The following is a 24,509-nucleotide window of genomic DNA, read 5'->3' as shown; positions in this document are numbered from 1 at the left end:
AGGGCTTTTCTATTTTCAAAAAAGTCCCTTATAAAATACAAATACCTCCCCAGAAAGGAGTTATGGTTTCAGTATTAGTTAACACCTTAATATCTGATAGTTAAAACAGCTGCAGTGCTCAAAAACATTAGAATATACTTCTCTCCCCAAAAGATTCTATAATCAAATACACCTGAGAAACAGCACAGTATAGCTTCCTCTTGTAGCTTTGCGGTGCACATCAGCATTGGAAAAGCACTTAAGAAGTCCAGTAGTAAAATGTTTTCAAATCTCTTTAATTACCAAACCCTATTTCCCCCACAGAACACATATTAATATATTTTAAGATACGAGTATTTTTTAGAACATAGTTTGAAAAACACAAAATTAAAACAAGTCAATGACTAATAATAAGGCACAGAAGAGACAATTCGAGCAGGTGCCATTAGGAAGGATGACGGGAGGTAGGAAAGCAAAAACAGATCTTTTCTACTTCATAACTTTGTTCAAAAACATCATGTTATTTGTTGCAGGTTCTTGGTTTAAGAGACAGATCCTAAAGTAAGGATGCATGATCTATTCTATAATTATTTGTCTCTTTCCGAACACTATCAACCTCAGGCCCATTCCTAGAACATGAGTTCTCTGTACCACCCATTCCCACACTGTGACCAAAAGGAGTTGAATGAAGCAGAAAGTTAAATATACCATAGGACGTCTAAGTTTCTCCCTACTATATAGAGCAGTTAAGAGTCAGGAATTAAAGAACCTGGGAGTGGCTGACCATCTTCATAAGTGATCCTTTTTGTGCCATTGTGATCAAAGGCAACTTAACTTACCAGCTCTGCAACTCAGCAAAAGCTTGTTTCATTTTCTTAATGGAAGCATCCATCTCTTCTTTAACTACAACTCGATACCGTGCAAGAGACACTGTGCAGCGCTGGAGGTCTTTCACAGATTTTTCAATATTGGAACCTTGGGGAAAAAAGCCCCAAGAATTAATATAAAAAAGGAGCACAGGTAACTTGAAAGGTGGATATGAACACCCATGCATGTAATGTAACACATGTCACGTGGACCAAGAAAGTTCCCTAAGTGGCCACCCTCCTCGACAAAAAATTGATGTTTTCATAGATTAAAAAAAGAGGGGCGGGGCACCTGGGTGGCTCAGTTGGTTAAGCAACTCCTTTCGGCTCAGGTCATGATCCTGGAGTCCCAGGATTGAGTCCCACATTGGGCTCCCTGCTCAGCAGGGAGTCTCCTTCTCCCTCTGACCCTCCCCCCTATCATGCTCTTTCTCTCTCAAATAAATAAAATCTTAAAAAAAAAAAAAAAAGGTATCCTGGCCAAGATGGAGTAATAGGAGTTGGATTTATCCCCCTGTGTTAAATAACTAAACACATACACACAGACAAAACATATGAAACTGGGTTTTCATAAAACAGACATTAGGCAGTACTTTTTCCCTGAGAAAACAGAAACAAAGTGAGGCCTATGATTGCCCCAACTTACTGCCACAAGAATTTCCAGGCTGCAGTGCAAGGAGGAGAAATCCTAACCCTGAATTGAGGGGACAGAGTTGAGAAGTGGGAAGGCCAAGGTGGCGAGAATTCTAAGGGCAGAATACTGGAGAGGAGAGAGCTATACAAAGATGAGAAAATTGTACAGGGATCTACAGAGAATCCTGAATGCATCGGTGTGAGGAAACTACTGAGACAGGAAAAAGAACCAGTGGAAAGGAACAGGTAGAACAATCCCCAGACCTCACCCAGACCACAAATAGTTGGTGTTCACACCAGCCAGAATGGGGCACCAGTAGGGCACTTGGAAGGGTACTGCCTCAGTAATGAGGCAAAATTATCTCTAAAGGCTGCTCTAGTTCTACCTAACAGCGCTTAAAAGCAAGCCTCAAAGTGTTACCAAATAACAGTCCAGAACAAATCATAAGAATACTTAAAATAGGGCGCCTAGGTGGCTCAGTGGGTTAAGCATCTGGCTTTGGTTCAGGTCATGATCTCAGGGTCCTGGGATGGAGCCCTGAGTTGGGCTTCCTGATCAGCGGGGAGTCTGCTTCTCCCTCTCCCTCTGCTGCTCCCCCTGCTTGTGCTCTCTCTCTCTCAAATAAATAAATAAAATCTTAAAAAAAAAAAAAAAGAATACCTGAATAAAACACAAAAATATCTAGCAATCATGGGGTGCCTGGGTGGCTCAATCATTAAGCATCTGCCTTCAGCTCAGGTCATGATCCCAGGGTCCTGGGATCGAGCCCTGCATCAGGCTCCCTGCTCTGCAGGGAGTTTGCTTCTCCCCCTCCCACTCCCCCTGCTTGTGTTCCCTCTCTCGCTGTGTCTCTGTCAAATAAATAAATAAAATCTTAAAAAAAATATATCTAGCAATCAACAAAGAAAAATTCACATGTCTGGTATTCAAGAAAAAATTACCAGGCATACAAAGAGGCAGACAAATATGACCCATAGTGAAGAGAAAAATCAACTAACAGAAGCAGATGCAGAAATGTCACAGATGTAGTAGAATCAAGTAAGTAAGGACATCAAAACAGCTAATATAATCAGATATCATATGTTCAAGAAGGTAGAGGAAAGCATAAACATGTTAAGGACAGACATGGATGATACTTTAAAAAACCCCTACTGAACCTCTAGAGATGAAAAAAAGACAATGTCTCAGATGAAAAATACACTGGATGGGACTGACAGCAGATTAGAAACTGTTGAAAAAGAAGAGATTAATGAATTTGAAGATAGCAACTTCAAAAACTATTCAAAATGAAACAAAACATAGAAAAAAGGCTAAAAAATAAGTATTTGAATAGGTACCAGTTTCAAAACTCTCTAAGTGACAGGATTCAGCAGAATATAATTCACCATGTAGACACTACAAAATTAATAAAATTCTCTCTCTGTAGTACAGTTTGAAGCATTATATGTGGATAAGCCAACTTTGTAGATAAAGATGAAATATATTTACCTACCCATCACATTCTAACCAGTTCTAAGAGTTCTACTGACCTCTCTATATTCACCAATGTCAAAGTTATATATACAGTTGATAGGTGGAATCATGGATCTAAGAAGTTTATAATGTGCCAAGATACAGATTTTCAACTTTTTATTTAAATTCCTCTTGATTTCTTTCCAAATCTACTTAAAAGCTTTCAAGCAGCATCCTTTTCTTTTTGTATGACTGAATATTTTTGATGTGCTTTTCTGCACCAAGCTGAGGGTTATGTTAGATTTAAAAGGAAACCTTCACTAAATTTAGCTCGTGTGGAATAAATAATTCAATAAAGCGCTACAGGTTACAAGTGTCTTACATTTCTATGTTTCATTTGTTTAGTGGAGTGGACCACCTTGTTTAGATGTATGACACTCTATCATCTCTACCTGTTTAATTATTGGCTGATTATTTAAATGATTATTACAGTTTAAAGAAAAAAGGCAAAGAGCTACCACCAGTCAATGCTGAGTACTTACTTAAGAGGAAATGATCTTGTTTAAAGCTAAAGTCTGACAGAGATTACTAAGAGCACGAAGTTGTGAAGAGAAATGAAAATATTTTTTTAAAATGTCATGTCAGAGATGGCAGATCTTTTTACTGTTAAGTCAACCAGGAGATAAAAATGAAGGAAACGGTACAAAAATGTTGCAGTAAAGCAAATAAAAGAAGTAAGTTAATGCTAGCAGAAAAGTCATCCTGACCAGTAGAGTTTGACTTTCATTCACTAAAAGGATCCCTGTCATTGTAACAAGACTGTACAACATCTAAAGTAGTATCAAACTCCAACTGTGCACATGGAGTTAGAGAGGGGTAGTTACTGCCTTAAAAACAGAAAACGTATTACCTGCTACCATTTTGAGACCTTATCTATGGGAACAAGGAGATAATCTGCCCTTGCTAGCCAAAAACAGATTTTTTTTGTTTTCTCTCAAAGGTAGTCTTCTGATTTACCTAGCTTTTTGTTGGTGGAGGAGAGTGGAACATCTTCCATCCCCAGATTTGAAAACTGAGGTGCTGTGGTAGGTCTTGAAAGAGTTTTGGCAGCATTCCTATTTTGTTGAGAATTCTGAGTAGACTGCGTAGTCAAAGACTTGGGCTCAAAATCAGAGATGCCATTCTCCAGCATGGACCCTGTCAAAGAAAGAGGCCAGTATTTTTAGAGTAAAATTTAGGGTATATCAATCAAGCAGTCTTAAGTATAAACAAATAAGGAAGGTAAAAATGTTTCAGGCAAAACTATGCCTCTTAAAGGCTGTGAACAAAAACAACTGACAAAACAGAACAAAGAACAGAAGCAGTTGGACGAGGCTACAAGTAGCATCTGGCTCAGCCCTAAGCTGCATCCTGAATGAAGATGACACATCGCTAGATAAGCTAGCTTGTTCCCTGTATCTTGGTAGCTCTGGGCACAAGGAAGTGAAGAGAGTCAATAGCACTAATTTCTGATAGCTTCTGTAAGTTATGTTGAGGAAAAAAGAGTTTTACACTGTTCCAGGGGACGAAGAATTTAAAAAGTTTTAGGAAAAGGGCAAAGAGGAAATAAGAAGAGAGCCAGCTCAGAAAAAAAAGGAAGCCACTATCTTTGGTTTGGTTGAGGTCAGCATAGGTGCTGTATCTTTCTCTAAGTCTTTTTGTATGAGCAAACTAATCAATAAAAGAACATCTAAGAAGTACAGAATAATTCTTAAATTGTCATTACATTAATAAGGCTAACAGCAACAGAGCAAGGGGCAATGGATTAACAAATAAGTAATTAAAAAACCAATTTTAAAAGAGATATTCCTGAGGCGCCTGGGTGGCATAATTGGTTAAGGATCTGATTCTTGGTTCCAGCTCAGGGCCTGATCTCAGGGCCGTGAGATCGAGCCCCATGTTGGGCTCCACACACAGCACGAAGTCTGCTTAGGTTTCTCTCTCTCTCTCCCTCTGCCCGTCTTCTATGTGTGTACTCCCTCTCTCTCAAATAAATAAATCTTTAAAAAAAAAAAAAGAGATATTCCCAATATCTTCCCAACATTCATCAAAATAGTTAATAAAAAATGTGCAAGATATGTGAATTTACAACACTAATCTTAAATCTTTACTAGAAAACAAATGTGGGACTATAAAAACCAACAATCTACTTCTCATGAAAGCCATGGGATTGCAGTTATTATATATTCCTCACTGTATTGAGTCTTAGAATAACGCCATTGACGTCATCTCATCATCATCATTTTCTTAGTAAGTACACAATTAAAAAAATCTTAAGGTCACCTTCTGTAATCTCTAACTACTAAGGGATTATTAAGTTAGAAGATTTCCACAAGACTGACTTAAATTAAAATTAAAATATGAGACAATGTAATAAAAACTATATTTTCTTGGCCTTTGATAATTACAGTTGACCCTGAAACAACATGGGTGTTGGGGCACTGACCCTCCCTGCCCCCCACAGTTGAAAATCTGTATATAACTTTGACTCTCCCAAAACTTAATAGTCTACTGTTCACCAGAAGCCTTACCAGTAACATAAACAGTTGATAAACACATATTTTATACTTTATATGTATTATATCCTGTAGTCTTACAATAAAGTAAGCTACAGGAAAGAAGATGTTATTTAGAAAATCATTAGGAAGAGAAAATATATTTACAGTACTGTATTTTTTGAAAAAAAAAAAAAAAAAATCCACATATAGGTGAACCCACACAGTCCAAACCATGTTGTTCAAGAATCAACTGTACAAAATGAGACTCTTTCACATAAAAGGCAACAAAAACTAAAAAGTAAAAGACTAAAACTAAATGTAATTTATTGATTGCTTTCTCAACCAGGAAGCCCTTGTATTTTTCAACAGAAGGCAACTTTTCAAAGACCTGTTAATAAACTCACCTGTTCTATCCAGCATATGTGGTGTGGCAGACTCAGGATCTTCCAATTCTCTGGCATCTATTGAAAGTATCTCCATACCCTCACTGAGAGAGTCCACAGACTCGGTATCATTGATGGCACCGTTGACATGGTAACCATTAATACCACCTTTCTCTGAAGAAGGTACAGACTGTTCCTCTTGAATGGATACTGATTTACTGGAATCTGGGATACTGTTACTTGGTTCTGCTGCAGGCTTGGGTTTGCTTTTCTTCTTTTTGTTCTAATGATTATTAAAGATTTGAAAAAAAGAAAAGAAAATGAAGACCCCCACAATCCAGAGAGGTAACTCTAGTTACCAAAGATAATCAATGTTACCAATTTCTCATATGCTCTTCCAGAAATTGAACACATTTTTGTATATGTTGAGCTACTGACTAAAATAACTATGTTAAATGCTTTGGATGAACTCAAACACATAAATACAAAAATTTTAGCATGGTAAAACTTACCATAAGCAAAATCAAAACATAAATTTTAAAATGTGAAAAAATATGTCCAACCTATATACAAAAAACTAAATTTATACAGAGTTCTAACAAAAAACAAAGAAAACAATAACCCAACAGAAAAAAATGGTCTAGGATAGAAACATACGGAATGAAGTGCAACCTCAGTCTAATAAGAGACATAAATTAAAACTGCACTACAGAGGATTCTGGGAAGATGACAGAGGAGGAAGCACCAGTAATCTGTCTCCCTAGACAACAATCACGCTGGCAGAATCCGTCTGATATAACTATTTTGGAATTCTGGAGTCTACTGAAGGCTTGCAATTTGCAGGTGAAGACCTGGATAGTAAATTGTGGTTAATTTCAGTTAGTATCAGTTCCTAGTATAGAAAGTTACCCTAGGGGACAAGCAGCTGAGCACCTGTTCTTGGAGCAGCTTGCACAAATTATGGGAGCCAGGGTAGAGAAAAAGAACCCCGTCCTCCAAATACTGGGGATCTAGGCTCTGATCACTGACTACCGCTTTTGATCACAGAGGTGCAGACAAAGAGGCAGGCAGCCACTGCTGGACCTCCTCCCATTGTTGCAAGCCCCACCCTCTTGGGCTGAGTGACCGCCAGGGGAATACAAAGAGCAGTGCCCCAGAAAATTAACAATAACAAAAAATAAGCAAACCCTGAGGAAGGGGGAGAATCTGATTTCCAAAGTTACCACATTGTTAGATTCAAATGTCCAGTTTTCTTTTTTTTTTTTTTAAAGATTTTATTTATTTATTTGACAGAGAGAGAGAGATAGCGAGAGCAGGAACACAAGCAGGGGGAGTAGGAGAGGGAGAAGCAGGCCTCCCGCGGAGCAGGGAGCCCGACGGGGGGCTCGATCCCAGAACCCCGGGACCACGACCTGAGCCGAAGGCAGATGCCTAACGACTGAGCCACCCAGGCGCCCCGCAAATGTCCAGTTTTCAACAAAAAATCCCAAGGCACAAAAACCACACAAAAAACAAGTATGGCCTATTTAAAGGGAAAAAAAAAATCAACAGAAACTGCCCCTGAAAAAGATCTCTTGGCAGATACATTAAAGACTAAAATAACTGTCTTACTCTTAACTATAGAGAACAAACTGCTGGTCACCAGAGGGAAGGTGGGTGAGATAGGGGATTGGGATGAAGGAGAGCACTTGTGATGAGAGCATTGAGAGTTGTAGGGAAGTGTCGAATCACTATATGGTAACTAACTGGAATTTAATTGAAAACTTAAAAGAAAATAAAATAACTCTTAAAGTTGCTCAAAAAACTACAAGAAGATGGTGGAGAAAATCAAGAAAACAAAGTATGAACAAAATGAAAATATCAATAAAGAGATAGATAACCTAAAAGAAATTAATAAAGAAATACTGGAGCTGAAAAGTAGTATAGCTGAAATTTTAAAATTCACTAAAGGGATTCAAAGGCAGATTTCAGCAGACAAAAGAAAAAAATCAGTGAACTTGAAGATTGGAGAATGGAAATTGTCAAGTCTGAGGAACAGAAATAAAAAATATGGAAGAAAAGTGAACAGAGGGGGGCCTGGCTGGCTCAATCTTTAGAGCATGTGATGCTCAACCTCAGGGTCGTGAGTTCAAGCCTTCAATCACATGGAAGAGACTGTGTGGTATTCTACGTACACAGCTATGTTTCGGTGTCACTGAAGACTTTTTTAAACCAGATGAAGTGAAGTGGCATAGGTAAATCTTTTCTTTCAAATATTTTTGCAGGGCCTAAATTTTTTTAATAATACAAATGCCAATATCATGGTTTTAAATTTAATTCATTTTTACCTTTTTCTTGCCTGTTACTGTCCATTCTTTGAGTACTTCACTGGCACTACCTGTAAAAGAAACCAATTACAGATTTTCTCTCCTACCACATTCATGGTCAACCAGGAATTAGTGTCCCTGCATTTTGTAATTGCTGGACAATTTCCAAAGTTCCTAACAGGGAAAGATTAAGGTTCAAGGCTCTGAGCTAATGTAGTAAGACAATCACACTATACTTATGGAATACCTGTCCATTTAGATCCCCGTTCTCCATGTAATTTCCTTAGTAAGTTCTCCTAAGAAGAGAGTAATGTAGCCTGAACATTTTGAAGATTGTTTTATTTATATAGTTTAGACCAAATACAAAGATAACTGGTTTCAGCCCAAATATGCCATCCCCTCCCCTCTAGAAGATCACATACCACCTTGGCTATGTTGTTTTAGAGAGAGCTATACACTACCCTAGACCCAAATACTAACATTATAAAGAAAACAGATGATGATAAAGAAAAACCTTACAGTATTTGGGTCTGTTTCTTATACACGGACAAATTCAGAAGAACAGAAACAGGAAGACCTAATCTGGTGCTGCTGTTCAATGAAGCAATAGCTTCAGGCAAAGTTTTTCTCAAACAAGTTATGTAGAAAGAAGTTTATAAAACACTCAACTCTATAAACTGAAAGCTTGGCTAAACACACCATTCTTCTATATGTTAGATAAGGAAACTGAAACCCTAAACATTTGAGTCACCTGCAGGAACCAAACTAAATGGTATAGGAGCCTGGAAGAGAATGCTAAATCCCTGAATTTGTCATCTGTTGCTGGGCTGCTGGATCACTGGTTTGTCACTAGGAGTTTCTTAAATTCTTATTCAACCCAATTCCAATCAAGTCCCTTATACCACTAGCCACGCAATTTGTTCTTAAAACCAATAGAGAACATTTTGAATAAAATGGTGGAGTTTTCTCAGCTTGTGTCTTATTCTAAGATATCATACAGCTTATGAATGAATTACTTCTAGGGCTGAAAGAGGTATCTTTAAGAGGTATCTTTAAAAAAAAAAATGCCACGTCATCATGGGGTCTGCTATATCATCTATGACACACCAGATTGCTGAATGAATGCTATAGAAGTCTGAAGCAACTTCTATTTGAACAAACACAAACTTATTTAAAAACCGAACAAGGATTACCTTCCATGAAAGCTTGTACTGTTTTGTCCACACAATTATCAAAGTGCTGTAAAACCAGGATGATTTCATTATTGCTCTTATTGGGAACTATTGCACGCACCGCATTTATCTGGAAAAGACGACAGGATCATTTAATTCTAGCATCAGTTCGTCAGTTGGCAACTGACGTCTATGACAGAGAGTAACGGAAAAAATGATATGTATCACTCTTTAGTGTCAGTGATAGTCCATACAACCATCTCACTGGGAATGATTAATACACGAGTGATAACAGCACATAAAAAATTAATTTCAAAACTTAGAAAAGCAGAACATTTCTAGAAATAGAAGGTATGTGCTAGATTTTATTTCAAGAAAGGATGGTTTAATTAAGTATCAGGTATTAATTTAGCATCAATATTTCCTCATCTTAGCCTACTGAGAAAGGTAGAAAGTTTAATGAAGCACCAACATTAATAACTTACACTTTTCAGTAGTATTTTTCAAATCATTTTTACTTCAAAAAAAACATTTTTACTTCATAACATTTAATTGTAATATACCACTATAATTTAAGTTATTATAAACTGTTTCAGGCATACAAAATATAATGAACACTCACTACATGATAGTCGGTTTAATACAATAAAACAGATGGCAGCTGAAGCCCCCATAAAGTCCCTCATAAATCCCATCCCCCTCCTCTTCACAGAGATTTCTGCCTTGAATTTGGTGTTATCTTGATACATGTTTTTGCACTATTATGATGTATATATCCATAGGTAATATATACTATTGTTTTGCCTTACATAAATATCATTATCATACTTATCTGTATTCAATTTGCTTTTTTCACATAACATCGTTTTTTTAGATTTTTTTGTGCGTTGATAAATGCATCTCTTATTTATTTTAACTGCTACATAACATTTCCATGGTATGAAAATAGCCAATTTATTCATTCTCCTGTTGATGGCCACTTACATTGTTTCCAATGTTTGGCTACTATGAAAAATGCTGGAATGAATACTCCTATGCTTACTTGCTGCTGAATCTTCAGTGCTTAAAACAACTTTATCACATTGTAAGCAATTAAAAAAGAAAAAAAATCACATCTTCTGTGAAGAGTGAGAGAATGTCTCCATTGTGTATAACCCCTAGAATTCTTGAATATTAGGGCATCTACAAATTCATTACATAACACCAAGTTGTTCTTTAAAACAGATATGCCAAGGAGCGCCTGGTGGCTCAGTTGGTTGAGTTGGAGGACCCTTGATTTCAGATGGGGATATGGTCTCAGGTTGTGGGATCTAGCCCCCCCCAGCAGGCTTCGCACTCAGTGGGGAGTCTGCTGGAGGTTCTCTCTTTCCCTCTCTCTATGCCTCTCCCCCTGTTTGTGCATGCTCTAAAATAAAATAAATCTTTAAAAAAAATTTTTTAGGGGCGCCTGGGTGGCTCAGTCGTTAAGCGTCTCCCTTCGGCTCAGGTCATGATCCCAGGGTCCTGAGATCGAGCCCCACATCGGGCTCCCCGCTCCGCGGGAAGCCTGCTTCTCCCTCTCCCACTCCCCCTGCTTGTGTTCCCTCTCTCGCTGTGTCTCTCTCTGTCAAATAAATAAAATCTTTAAAAAAAAAAAATTTTTTTTTAGATAAAATAAAATAGATATGCCAATTTTGCTGGATTTATTCCTAAGGTTTTTTTTTTTTTTAATTCAAGTATAATTAACATACAGCATTATATTAATTACAATATAATGATTCAACAATTCTATACATTTCTTAGTGCTCATGAAGATAAGTGTACTCTTAATACTTTTTATTTATTTCACCCATTCTCCCCCCACCCACCTCTGCTCTGGGTGATTTGAGAATAACTGCATGTTCTGTTTTCATTTTTGTATATCAATTTAATATCCAGCAATCTTGATGAATTCTTGTAATTTCTTGCTTTCTTGGTTTTTCCATGTAGATAGAAAATAACTGTATTGTCTATAAATAACAACAGTTTTTTTCTTCCTTTCCAGTCCTTAAAATTTTCATTTCTTGTCTCACTGCATAATGTGACATTCACTATTTCTCCTGGCTCTTTTTGGTAGGGAGTAGTACTTAGAAACCAGGAGCTGGGTGTGTTTATTGTTATTGGGGAGTCATTATTTCTAGGTTTCTTCAGTGGATAGAGCTAGGAGATTTTGTTTTTTACAACATGAGTTCATAATAACATCTTCAATTCAAATATAACATTAAAAGGTTTTAAACATGTATTTCTTTTCTGTACACTACAAGTTTTTATTAATTTGCTTTTTTCTATAATATTCAAAAAGTATTACTAATAAACTACAACATAATATTACTAATGATAAAACACTGACTACAACTAAAGATTTGCAATTCTTTTTGTCTTTTAAAATATCCCTCTAAACACATACAGAAGAATATTGTGTTCAAAAGTCAGTGGGAAGATTTGTTCTACTTCACGCTTTCCCTGAAGGTGAAATATTTTTAGGATCTCAACTTTATATAAGACCTTAGCCCCAGGGGCGCCTGGGTGGCTCAGTCGGTTAAGCATCTGCCTTCAGCTCAGGTCATGATCCCATCGTCCTGGGATCAAGCCCCGCATCAGGGAGCCCACTTCTCCCTCTCCCTCTGCCTGCCTGCCTACTTGTGATCTCTCTCTCTCTGTCAAATAAATAAAAAAAACTTTTCTTTTTTTTTTTTAATTTTATTTTTTTATTTATTTGACAGAGAGATAGCAAGAGCAGGAACACAAGCAGAGGGAGCGAGAGAGGGAGAAGCAGGCCTCCTGCCCAGCAGGGAGCCCGATGCGGGACTCAATCCCAGGACCCTGGGATCATGACCTGAGCTGAAGGCAGACGCTTAACGACTGAGCCACCCAGGCGCCCCTAAATAAAAAAAATCTTAAAAAAAAAAAAAAAAAGACCTTAGTCCCAAATCCTAACCCAGGACAAGCCTTGGGCTTCAGGGCCCTGTGTGGTAAAACCCAATTTTTATTGAGACTGGCAAAACACATCAGAGTTACCTAGCTCAGGCTTACCACTCTGGTTTTTAGTGCCCTCTATATTTTTATTTCCTAGGGATATCCTTTACTTTTTGTGTCACGGTATGCATTTTAAATGATATATGTTATTTTTCATTCTGTATTTCTAGGTATTTTATAACAGGAATGTTTCCACGTTCTTTAATTAGCCATACTGCTTAAAAAGGAAGTTCTTCTATATATGAAGAGAAATAAAGTATCTTGTCTAAGTAATAAGCAGAGTCTGTATTAGAACCTAAGTCGTCTTTTTTTTTTTTTAAGATTTTATTTATTTTTTTGACAGAGAGAGACACAGCGAGAGAGGGAACACAAGCAGGGGGAGTGGGAGAGGGAGAAGCAGGCTTCCCACTGAGCAAGGAGCCCAATGTGGGGCTCGATCCCAGGATCCTGGGATCATGACCTGAGCCGAAGGCAGACACTTAACGACTGAGCCACCCAGGCACCCAGAATCTAAGTCTTCTTTTTTTTTTTTTTTTAAAGATTTTATTTATTTATTTAATTGACAGAGAGAGAGAGAGACAGCGAGAGAGGGAACACAAGCAGGGGGAGTGGGAGAGGGAGAAGCAGGCCTCCCGCGGAGCAGGGAGCCCGATGCAGGGCTCGATCCCAGGACCCTGAGATCATGACCTGAGCCGAAGACAGTCGCTTAACCGACTGAGCCACCCAGGCGCCCCTAAGTCTTCTTTAGTACACTTACTTTTATATCATTCTACCCTTTTTTTGTTTCAGGCTTACCGAACAATGATAAGGTTTAAAACCATACAAAGTGGGAAGGTATATAATGTATAATCCAAAGAGGGCTAATTTGTAATATACATTTTTGAGATGAGCAAAAAACTTAGTACTGATCACTACAAAGTAGACTTTAGGCAAAACTTACAGACTCAATGATAAAAGTAAGATTCTGATAACTTAAAATGTGAAAGTGTTTATATTATTCAACCAATATATCTGTGACTCCATAATCAATAATATACTTTTCTTAATAAAACAGAGAAAGCACATAAGCTTTTATGTTTTTCTCAATAAAACTCATTAAGGGTTACATTACTAAAAACACCTGGTTTTCTTCCAGAGGAATATTACTTGGAAGATCTATTTCTCTTCTTGCTCTGAACTCTCCAAATGAATGGAAAGATCCTACTCAGTTTATTCCTTAAAGAACGTTGCCAAATGAGATACACACTTAGCCACATATATATTATGTTATAATATTAACTAATATTTATGATATTAGTTATGCAAACAAAATCATATTTCACTTTCTTAATGAGTTTGTGTAGCCACTGATTGTATTAGCATCTAAATTTTACTGACATTCAAGCTTACTATCCATAGTAACTAGTCATACCTTCTCTTTCATGTTCTCAAAAGCTCCTCCCTGGGCCAATACAGTATTGGATTGCAAATCAAAAATGAATCCTGATGTATCTGCAAGAATAAGAATGAAAAAATATATTCAACATGATCTAAAACTAACATGTGATCCATTCCCCAAATGGAAGGGCCATACCAGCTGCTTTCCTCTCATAAACAGTGAACAACTTAGTTGCTATTTTGTAAATTCTATCCTATATATAACTGATAACTACACTTGTGTTAAAATTATAAAATTTGATTTTAATAGAAACTGTCACAAGCTACAGAAAGACACTAAATACATCAACGATATTAGACTGTCCAGTAATCTTTGACATCTTTGTTAACTATCCTAATTTAAAAGGCCCTTTAGAAATGTTGCAAGTAAATAGTTCCCCAAGGTAAAATTTAACACTAATGAATCTGAAAATGTGAATATGAGCTTCTGTACCATTATTAATAGTAACATATGAAACTAATTTCCATCTTCTAGACTGCACCACACACGTTCTTAGACTATCAAAATCCCTGAATACATTCATGTTTGTATCCCCAACATAATGCTCGACAAAGCAATGTACCTGAGCTTACACTACAAGCACAGCACGGGAAAACTGCAATGCAATTGATTACAAAAAAGAGTTTGGCTTTCTTATGCTTAGAAAGAAAAGGCTATCTGTAAATTTAATCAATTTCTTTAACTGTGACTATGTAATCCATAAATTACCTCAGCTTTAACACTTCACAACTTTGTTTTAATCTAATGAGATGCAATGGCAGGAAATGGTTAGAGTACTTCTCAAATTCTGATGTGGATACTTGTCATCTGGGGAATCTCAGGTTAAAATGCAGGTTCTGATTCAGTAGTTTGGCTTGTGGCCTGAGATTTGTACTCTCCAGTGGTATTGACATTGCTGATCCATGCACCATACTTGGGAATAGCTTGGGGGTTAGAATTTCAACAAAGCAAGCAAAAGGAGAAATTTTAAGAAAAGAGGTTGCTATGGTTTAAATGTCTGTTTGCCCACCCCCTACTCCCGCCTGCCATCACCCAGCACTAAATTCATATGTTGAAATCCTTAAGTTTTAGTGTTACATAATGGTATTAGGAGCGGGACCTTTGAGAGGTGAATAGGTCATGAGACTGGAGTCTTCATGATGAGATTAGTGCTCTTATAAAAGAGACCCCATAGAGTTCTCCAGCCCCTGCCACTGGGGAAGGATGCAATTCGAGAAGTACTCTGCAACCCAGAAGAGGGCCCTCACATGACTATGCTAGCACTCTGATCTCAGACTTCCAGCCTCGCAAACTGTGAGAAATAAATTTCTGTTGTTTATAAGCTACCCAGTCTGTTATGGCGCTAGAACAGAATAAAACAGGGGTATAAAAAATGCAGTAATATTCTAGTACACTTTCCAAATTCTTTTGCTACTATTATAGATGTGTTTTAATTAAAGCCTCTTTTCAGGGATAAAAGGTACAGCATAGGGAATATAGTCAATGGTATTGTAATAATGTTGCATGGTGACTGATGGTAGCTACACTTGTGGTGAGAACAGCATAATGTATAGAGTTGTCAAATCACTATGTTGTACACCTGAAACTAATGTAACATGTGTGTCAGCTATACTTCAATCAAAAAATAATAAATAAAGACTCTTTTACAGCTTAATCCTGGGTTTTCAAATACTTCCTAGTTCCTATGGAAGACTGGTAGTTCATAAGTTAGAATGGTAACAGCATTTTGGTACTAAAAGTGTTAAAGAGGATATGAATAGAGTCAATGTCATTCCAAGAAAAACTGTGGTTGCCGATTGCCAATATAACCATGAATTAATTTTTTTTTAAAGATTTTATTTATTTGAGAGAGAGCAGAGAGAGAGCACGAGCAGGGGGAGGGGCAGAGGGAGAAGCAGACTCCCCATTGGGCAGAGGGCTGCGATCACAGGACGCTGGGGATCATGACCTGAGCCAAAGGTAGATGCTTAACTGACTGAGCCACCCAGGCACCCCAAAACCGTGAATTTAGATTTAACCTCTGTAATACTGGCAATTTTCAGACTGTTACCTAAATTAAAAATTGGCTGCACTTAAGACAAACTCAGTATTTAAGTCTGAGTTTTCCAGATGACTACATAAAATGGTTAACTCTCAATTATCTTTATTAACTGAAAAAAGACACAGTTTTGAAAATCCTATATAGTCAAAATATTATCCAGCAACCTACTCAGTTGCTATAGGTTAGCCAAATGATTTAACTTGGATATTATAAGTACTCTCCCCTAAAGACAAATTAATGAGCAATGAGATGATACAAAAGGATGTCAATAATCTTATTAAAGAATCTAGCTTCTGAAATAATTTGTTACCTACATTGTTTTAAAAGTTGCTAATGCAACGGAAAAGCTATTTCATAATACCTAAGACAAATTTTGTCATTAAAAAAGTGTATCCTTAAAAAAAAAAAATAAAGAATCAAACCATCAACCTCTTTTAAGGTGGAAGCAAAACAGCATTTTGGAGTCTGTATTTATTTGTTTTTGGGTCTGTATTTAAATGAACTATTAGTATTCTTACACATCATCTAACACTTTATTTTTTTCCTTTAACAACACATTAGATTAGACAAAGTACCAGGAAAACAAAGGTTAGTTCTATAAACACCTTTGGCTGTTGCCCCCCCCAAATTAGCATAAGTATTACTAAGGTTTATCTGGCATACATACCAGTTAGGATAATGATTAAAAATATATAAAGCAGTCAGGATCATAGAAGGAAACAAATGGCTCACTCAAATTGGGAAATCTGAGGAGAGTTTAATAAAGGGACTATTTTCAAAGGGGCTAGTAAGGAATAGGGAAACCAAAAGATATAGTGCAATACCCTTGGCTAATAATAGCAATGTACCCTGCTACTCTGAGGTTTTAAAGAAGTGTAAGGAGAAAGCCATTCCTGGAATATACAAGGCTCTTTCATCTTTGTTTCATCTGCTATGGAAAGGGCCACAGGACCATAGCTATGACCTTTGGTCAAAGGACAAGGTAAGCCCACAGTGACCTCCCTCAGGGAAAGACTGGGAAATAAAACCACTACCTCACTCTCCTCCCTGCCTCTGATCTCCTGCCTAGGCTGCCTGCCTAATGGCCAAACCCAACTAGAAGCCCGAAAGCAAGAGAGCCATTGAGGTAGTGCATACAGGTCAGCCTCTCACAGCACAAATGCCAATTTCATATTTATACTCTAAATCACAAGTTCTCCAAAAAGGTAAAGCAGTAATTCAACATCTTAACTTGCCTACTCACCAGCTAATATTGCCTCTTTCAACTTAAAACCAACAACTCAAGTACATTCAAAACCTTGCTTCAATGAACTGGTGCTTAAGTGCCTCTCAGCATTATAGATAAAGTCATTTTTTGTTCCCATCAGTAATATTTAGTAATTTAACAATTTTCTTGTTTTTTCATGCAAAGAAAGCCTAAGATTTACTTAATTCCACTGGTAGGAAATGAGACAGGGTCTCAACCTTTGATACCTATCCTATGATAGAGAACATGTATACTCTGCAAGAAATAAATCTTTTTTATTTCTTTTAAAAGACTTTATTTGTTAGAGAGAGAGAGAGCGCACAAGGCAGGGAGCATGGCAGGCAGAGGGAGAAGCAGGCTCCCCACTGAGCAAGGAGCCTATATGGGGCTCAATCCCAGGACCCTGGGATCATGACCTAAGCTGAAGGCAGACGCTTAACCAACTGAGCCACGCAGGTGTCCCAAGAAATAAATCTTTAAAGAACAGTTCAGTTAAATACTACTCTCACACAAGGCTCATAAAGGATACAAGGAAATCTGAACTTTCTTAGCATTTATTTCACTGTATTAGGAACCACCTCAGAAGTTTCTTGGAATTATTTCAAATAGCACACATTTAAGAACATTTTGGAAAAAGTATGTTATTTACAGTATCACTGACATATTTGCAAATACTGCAGGCTTTGTTATTATTGTTTTTGCTGGCTTAAAAAATCAGACAAAAGTTGTTTTAGGCACTGATGACACAGAAATATCTGAGTCTGATAATACCATGTGTCAAACCAAACTTGAACAAGTTTTTTTTTAACTGAGGTATAAATGACATATATATAAAACACTATATTAGTTTCAGGTGTACAACATAATGGTTCACTATTTTTTTTTTTAAAGGTTTTATTTATTTATTTGACAGAGAGACAGCGAGAGGGAACACAAGCAGGGGGAGTGGGCGAAGCAGGCCTCCCACTGAGCAGGGAGCCCGATGCTGGGCTTGATCCGAGAAGCCCGGGATCATGACCTGAGCTCAAGGCAGACGCTCAACCACTGAGTCACCCAGGCGCCCCATGGTTCACTATTTATATATATTGTGAAATGATCACCACAATAACTGTAGTTAACATCTGTCACCATACATAGCTACAAAATTTTTTTTCTTATGACAAGAACTCTTAAGATCCACTCTCTTAGCAACCTGCAAACATGCAACACAGATTAACTAGAGTTACCATGCTGTATATCACATCCCCATGACTTGTTTTTTTTTTTTAACTGGAAGTCTACTTTTTGACCCCTTTTACCCATTTCACTACCCCCTCCTCTCTGGTAACCACCAATCTGTTCTCCGTATCTATGGGCTTGGTTTTGTTTTTTAAGATTTCACATATAAGTGAGATCATAGGATATTTGTCTTTCTCTGACATTCACTTGGCATAATGCCCACAAAGTCCATCCATATTGTCACAAATGGGAAGATTTCCTTTTTTATGGCTAAATGATATTCCATTGTGTCGGAATTTCCTTTGTTTTTAATGCTGAATAATATTCCATTGTGTGTGTGTATGTGTGTGTACACATACTCTTTATCCATCCATCCATCTATGGCCGCTTAACGGTTGTTTTGATATCTTGGCTATTGTAAATAATAATGCAATAAACATGGGAGTGCATATATCATTTTAAGTTAGTGTTTTTGTTTTTATGGGATAAATACCCAAAAGTGGAATCACGTGGTAGGTCTATTTTTAATTTCTTGAGGAACTTCCATACTGTTTTCCATAGTCGCTATACCAATTTACATTCCCACCAAAAGTATGTGAGGGTTTCCTTCTCTCCACATCCTAGCCAACACTTGTTATTTCTTTTTTTTTTTTTAAGATTTTATTTATTTATTTGAGAGAGAGAGAGAGCACGAGCAGGGGGAGGGGGCGGGGCAGAGGGAGAGAGAGAAGCTGACTCCCTGCTGACATGGGGCCTGATCCCAGGACCCTGGGATCATGACCTGAGTTGAAGGCAGATGCTTAACTGACTGAGCCACCCAGGCACCCCAACACTTGTTATTTCTTGTCTTTTTGATAATAGCCATTCTAACAGTTGTGAGGTGTTATCTCATTGCAGTTTCGATTGCATTTCCTTGATGATTAGTAATGTTGAGCACCTTTTCTTTTTTTCCCAATAAAAGTTTAATTTAAATTCAATTAATTAACATATAATGTATTATTAGTTTCAGAGGTAGAGTTCATATGACTCATCAGTCTTATATAAAATCCAGCACTCATTACATCACATGCCCTCTTTAATGTCCATCACCCAGTTGCCCCATCCCCTCACCCCCCTCCCCTCCAGCAGCCCTCGGTTTGTTTCCTATGATTAAGAGTCTCTTATGGTTTGTCTCCCTCTCTGATTTCGTCTTGTTTTATTTTTCCCTCTCTTCCCCTATGATCCTCTGTTTAGTTTCTTAAATTCCACATGAGTGAGATCACATGATAATTTTCTTTCTGATGGACTTATTTTGCTTAGCATAATCCCTCTAGTTCCATCCACATCATTGCAAATGGCAAGATTGCATTTTTTGATGGCTGAATAGTATTCCATTGTATAAATATATCACATCTTCTTTATCCATTCATCTGTCGATGGACATCTGGGCTCTTTCCACAGTTTGGCTATTGTGAACACTGCTGCTATAAACATTAGGGTGCAGGTGCCCCTTCGGATCACTACATTTGTATCTTTTGGGGTAGATACCTAGCAGGTTGAGCACCTTTTCATGTACCTGTTGACCACCTATCTGTAAGTCTTCTCTGGAACTGAACCTGTATCTTTTTTTAATACATGTATCTTAACAAACTTTGAAACACAGTCTGATTCTGTTGATACTCTATAATTTAACCTGAGGACCATACTGTATTGAATGTTTTATAATTCATTTGGTTAAAAGTTCTGATTATATTCATACCTATCAGAATGACCATCAACAAAAGAAAAAGAGAGGGTGAGAGGGAGAGATAGAGAAAGAGAACAAATGTTGACAAGCACGTGAAGAAATTGGAATCCTCATACACTGCTGGTGGGGACTTCAAATGGTATAGCTGCTGTGGAAAGCTATATGGTGGTTCCTTAAATAATTAAACATAGAATTATTATAAGATCAAGCAATTCCACTTCTGAGTATATACATAAGAGAACTGAAAGCAGCAACCTAAACAAATATTTATATATCTATGTTTATAGCAGAATTATTCACATTAGCCAAGATACAGAAACAACTCTTAAGTGTCCATAAATAGATGAATGGATAAAGAAAATGCTGTGTGTTTATGTACACACACACACACACACAATGGAATATTATTCAGCATTAAAAAGGAGGAAATTCTGGCATATGCTACAATATGGATGAACCTTGACATCATGCTAAATAAATCAGTCATAAAATGACAAATAGTGTATGATTCTATTCATATGATGTACCTAGAATAGTCAAATTAAAAGTAGGGTGGTGGTTGCTAGGGGATGGGGGGGGAGGAGGAAACGGTCAGTTGTTTAATAGGTATAGAGTTTCAGTGTGACAAGATGAAGACACTGTGGAGATGGATGGTGGTGATGGTTGCATAGAATGTGAATATACTTAATGCCACTTAACTGTACACGAAGAAATGGTTACAATGGTAAATTTTATGTAAGTTTTACCACAAATAATTTAAAAAAATTTTTTTAAAGATTTTATTTGAGAGAGAGAGAGAGAATGAGAGACAGAGTATGTGAGCACAAGCAGGGAGGAGGGGCAGAGGCAGAAGCAGGCTCCCCACCGAGCAGGGAGCTGGGACTCGATCCCATGACCCAGGGATCATGACCTGAGCCAAAGGCAGACGCTTAACTGACTGAGCCACCCAGGCGACCCAAAAAACTGAACTATTTTAAAACAGGTAAATGACATGGTTTATAAAGGCCAGTCTTGACCCAAGATGGAAGTTTATTAAATAACTTAAAGAAATAAATATAAAAAAGTGTTAGCATTCCAGAAGGCTATACCCGTACTGGACATCTTACAAAACGGCATTTTGACACAGTTGTTTTTCTAAATTTCCCACCTAGAATTTGCTCTTCTTCCAAGCCTGATTCTTCATTATCTACACATTTTCTTTATCATATATATATATATATATGATATATATCTATATCTTTTTTCTTACAAAAACAGTCACAATTCTTCCAAGCTTAGGTGGTAAATTGGCAGAAGAGAAAATTGTGACCTAGGAAACTGAAGTTGGTGACCTCTTCAATTTCAAAGTTGTGAATACACTCTAAACTTTAGCTAGTCATGTCTGTGACGGTAACTTTCTTCTCCTTGCACTCACATTTATATAATATAACCCCTGTCCCCATATTTGTCACTAGTGCACATGAAGAAACAGAACTCCACTTGTCATTTTATTCGTGATTTATGTGTGGATTATTCTCAAAACTGTCATGAGAAAAAACAATTTCAACAGACTGGTTATTTTCGGGGCACCTGGGTGGCTCAGTCGTTGGGCATCTGCCTTCCTGGGATCAAGCCCCACATCGGGCTCTCTGCTCAGCGGGAGGCCTGCTTCTCCCTCTCCCACTCCCCCTGCTTGTGTTCCCTCTCTTGCTGTCTCTCTTGCTGTCAAATAAATAAATAAAACCTTTAAAACAAAAAAGACTATTTTCTTTTAGGTGGTTGAGTATTGATTGGCTGTGTTCAGGCTAAAGGAGAACTTTAGGTTATTTAATTGTTCGTGAGATACATTTCTGTAAGAATTGGCACTTAACCTCTTCTCTTCAGTCTACCTTTTAATTTTTAAGAGAAAGTTGATACAATTTGAGAAAATATGACAAGTGATCGTCACCCTTGTTAGGTTATCTGTACATCTAGGCTTTCTTACCTGTGAGGTTACTTGCATTTAATTGGAGGATCTTACCTCTATGGCCTCTCTTTGACCATGGTGAAATATGAATAAGTTTGTTATCCAGCTTGTTTTATGCATGTGTAAGGAATATCAGTGAGTAATAACAAGAATTTGAGATCCTTAGAAGAAAGGTGATATACTAAGGTACTGTTAAAATAATGGCAACTTGAGAACTAGTATGTTTGGTGAGTTCAGCATTAAGGTTATATAGCATTAAGCTTGGACTCTGTCCTTGATTCTGCTGTAGGTTTCTTATTGTGTGACTTTGGGTAAGAAGTGGTACCATGACTGATTTTTTTTCATAACTGTAAAATTAAGTTAAAGTATTTTGGGAGGGATTATAATTCCATCTTTTTTTTCACTTGTCAGAAGGGATAGTACAGTAATTTGCCATCATCTATGTTAATGGAAAAACATAAAAACGATCTAAAATTATAAATTTTTAGTTGTTAAATTCAAAGATACAAATTCAGTAGCTCCTATAAGAATCCATGCCTGGGTTTGAGTCCCCTCTATACTTCTCTCTACTGTAAGCAACCTGGAATTTGGGGGATAGGTTTTTCCAACAAAGTAGACAACCTGCTCATAATCAGATTGAATTCACTTCAGTACTTTCAAAGAGCCTGTGTGTTCATTAAATATTAGCTCTGCTAAACCTTTTTAGGACCCTAAGTAGTAGAGCTTTTAATAATCTCCACCTCATAGTAGGTAATTGTGTGGGCTGTTATATGTATTTAGTACTGTGCAATTTAATAAACTAAATGCACAGTTGCTATCCTATTGAGATGATTTTTTTTTTTACTGGTCTCTTGCATTAGACTATAAAACTCTAAGAGAGCAGAAACCATAGCTGTCTTGTTCAACAGTGTATCCTCAATGCCTAACTTGGCTCACAGTAGGTGTTTACCAAATATTTATTGCAGGAATTAATTTGGAATCTCAGTAAGGGATCCCTAGATTTTAAAATTTACCTTAGAAAAAATGTTATTTTCTTAACATCATTTTTAATCAGAAATTTTTTTTAAAGATTTTATTTATTTATTTGACAGAGAGAGAGAGAAAAGTCAGAACTTTTTAAAAAATTTATTTGTGCGGGGCACCTGGGTGCCTCAGTAGGTTAAGCATCCGCCTTCAACTCAGGTCACGATCCCAGCATCTTGGGATCAAGTCCTGTGTCAGGCTCCCTGCTCAGCTAGGAGTCTGCTTCTCCCTCTCCCTCTGCCCCTCCCCTGGCTCATGCATGCGTGTGTGCGCCCTCTCTCTCAAATAAATAAATAAATCTGTAAAAAATTTCCATCTTGGTTGCTGATGGCCAAACACAAAAATCTTCTCAGTAGATTGCAAGGATACAGACTTACAGTTTTATCAACTGGCCTTCCTAAGCATCTCAGATGACTACTGCTATGTTTTACATGTTCATAAAAATCCATACTTCAACTACCAGTCATTTGCTAAGTGGCTCTTCAATGAAAGGAAGTGGCCTTTTATTTTCCTGCTTTATTTTCCTTTATTTGTCATACAGCCTTAACAGCTGGTTAATGTTTTTCTTTATTTTGCCCCTTTGAGTACTTCTTCAACTACATTCTAAAGGATGTTGTGACTCTTCTTATAAGACAAAGCAATTACACTGGGAAATTTCCAAACTTTTAGAATGAGTTTTGATTTTTCCAGGTAGAGCTTGCTGGAAAGTCAGGGTTTTTATTAAAGACACAAACAAGCAACTGAAGTCTATCTTACTCTCACCAATAGATTTTCCTAGGTTTCCATCAAGTGCAACAGAATAAGCTTCTTTTTTTTAAGTTCCAAGAATTCTTGAGGGTCTTGTTTAAAAGGTTTACTGGTTCAAATAATAAATTCCTCCATGAATGGTGATTGGATAGGAAATTCTATCCATCTTTCAAAAACCTTCTTAGTAATGTACTCTAGAGAACTGCCAGGGGGCAATGATACTGATTTTAATGCCCAAACTCTTCTGTCTCAATGCCATCTTCCATTAGTTTGGAATTAGTTCTCCTACATATAAAATTAAATGCATAGCTTAAAAAAAAATTCTTTCCTACTCCATCCTGTCCTTCAGATTCTCAGGAATTCTACCAGCTTTTCCAGGAAAAAAACTCAATTTCATAATTAAAAAAATTAAAGCATTTGAGAACTGTGATTTTTTTAAAAAGAACACAAATAAATCATCAATTACTAAGATCACTACACATTCTTTGTTGATTCTAGATCATCTCTGAACTAATGTCTTATTCACAATATCTTATATATAGTTCCAGAGATTACATGAATTCAGTTACTTAAAAAATTACGAAGCCACATGATGATTATTTTGATATCTATTTACAGCCAACTTGCAAACTTTTTAATGGAATGGGGCACTAAAATAGAATAAAAATTAAATATTTAGTTAAATCTTTATTTCCAAGTAGTGAGAAAGACTGTCATGAGTTTTATGTTTCTACTTGCTAATCTCTCCCTGCTTTTGGGGAAAGGGAAAAATAAATTGTGGAGCACCTGGGTGGCGCAGTTG

General features: G+C 37.1%; 1 protein-coding gene across 6 annotated transcripts in view; it reads right to left on the bottom strand.

The window, feature by feature from the left end:
- The window catches only part of SPATS2 (spermatogenesis associated serine rich 2), a 138,112-nt gene that overhangs the window by 21,222 nt on the left and 92,381 nt on the right, over positions 1–24,509 (bottom strand). For 4 of the 6 annotated variants that reach the window (XM_078075955.1, XM_036121099.2, XM_078075953.1 and 1 more), the window contains 6 exons: positions 13,735–13,814; positions 9,351–9,459; positions 8,179–8,228; positions 5,873–6,134; positions 3,949–4,128; positions 819–954 (listed from right to left, as the gene is read on the bottom strand). In XM_078075955.1, coding sequence (XP_077932081.1) covers positions 819–954; positions 3,949–4,128; positions 5,873–6,134; positions 8,179–8,228; positions 9,351–9,459; positions 13,735–13,746 — 749 coding nt within the window. In that variant the 5' untranslated portion in view covers positions 13,747–13,814. The remainder of the gene's footprint in view (positions 1–818; positions 955–3,948; positions 4,129–5,872; positions 6,135–8,178; positions 8,229–9,350; positions 9,460–13,734; positions 13,815–24,509) is intronic. The other 2 variants (XM_078075956.1, XM_078075957.1) reach the window with 2 other exon arrangements.

The sequence above is a fragment of the Halichoerus grypus genome, chromosome 6 (genome assembly GCF_964656455.1).
Source record: "Halichoerus grypus chromosome 6, mHalGry1.hap1.1, whole genome shotgun sequence".
Classification (NCBI taxonomy): Eukaryota; Metazoa; Chordata; class Mammalia; order Carnivora; family Phocidae; genus Halichoerus; species Halichoerus grypus.
The sequence above is the reverse complement of the archived record's forward strand: the minus strand, read 5'-3'. Positions and strand labels throughout refer to the sequence as shown.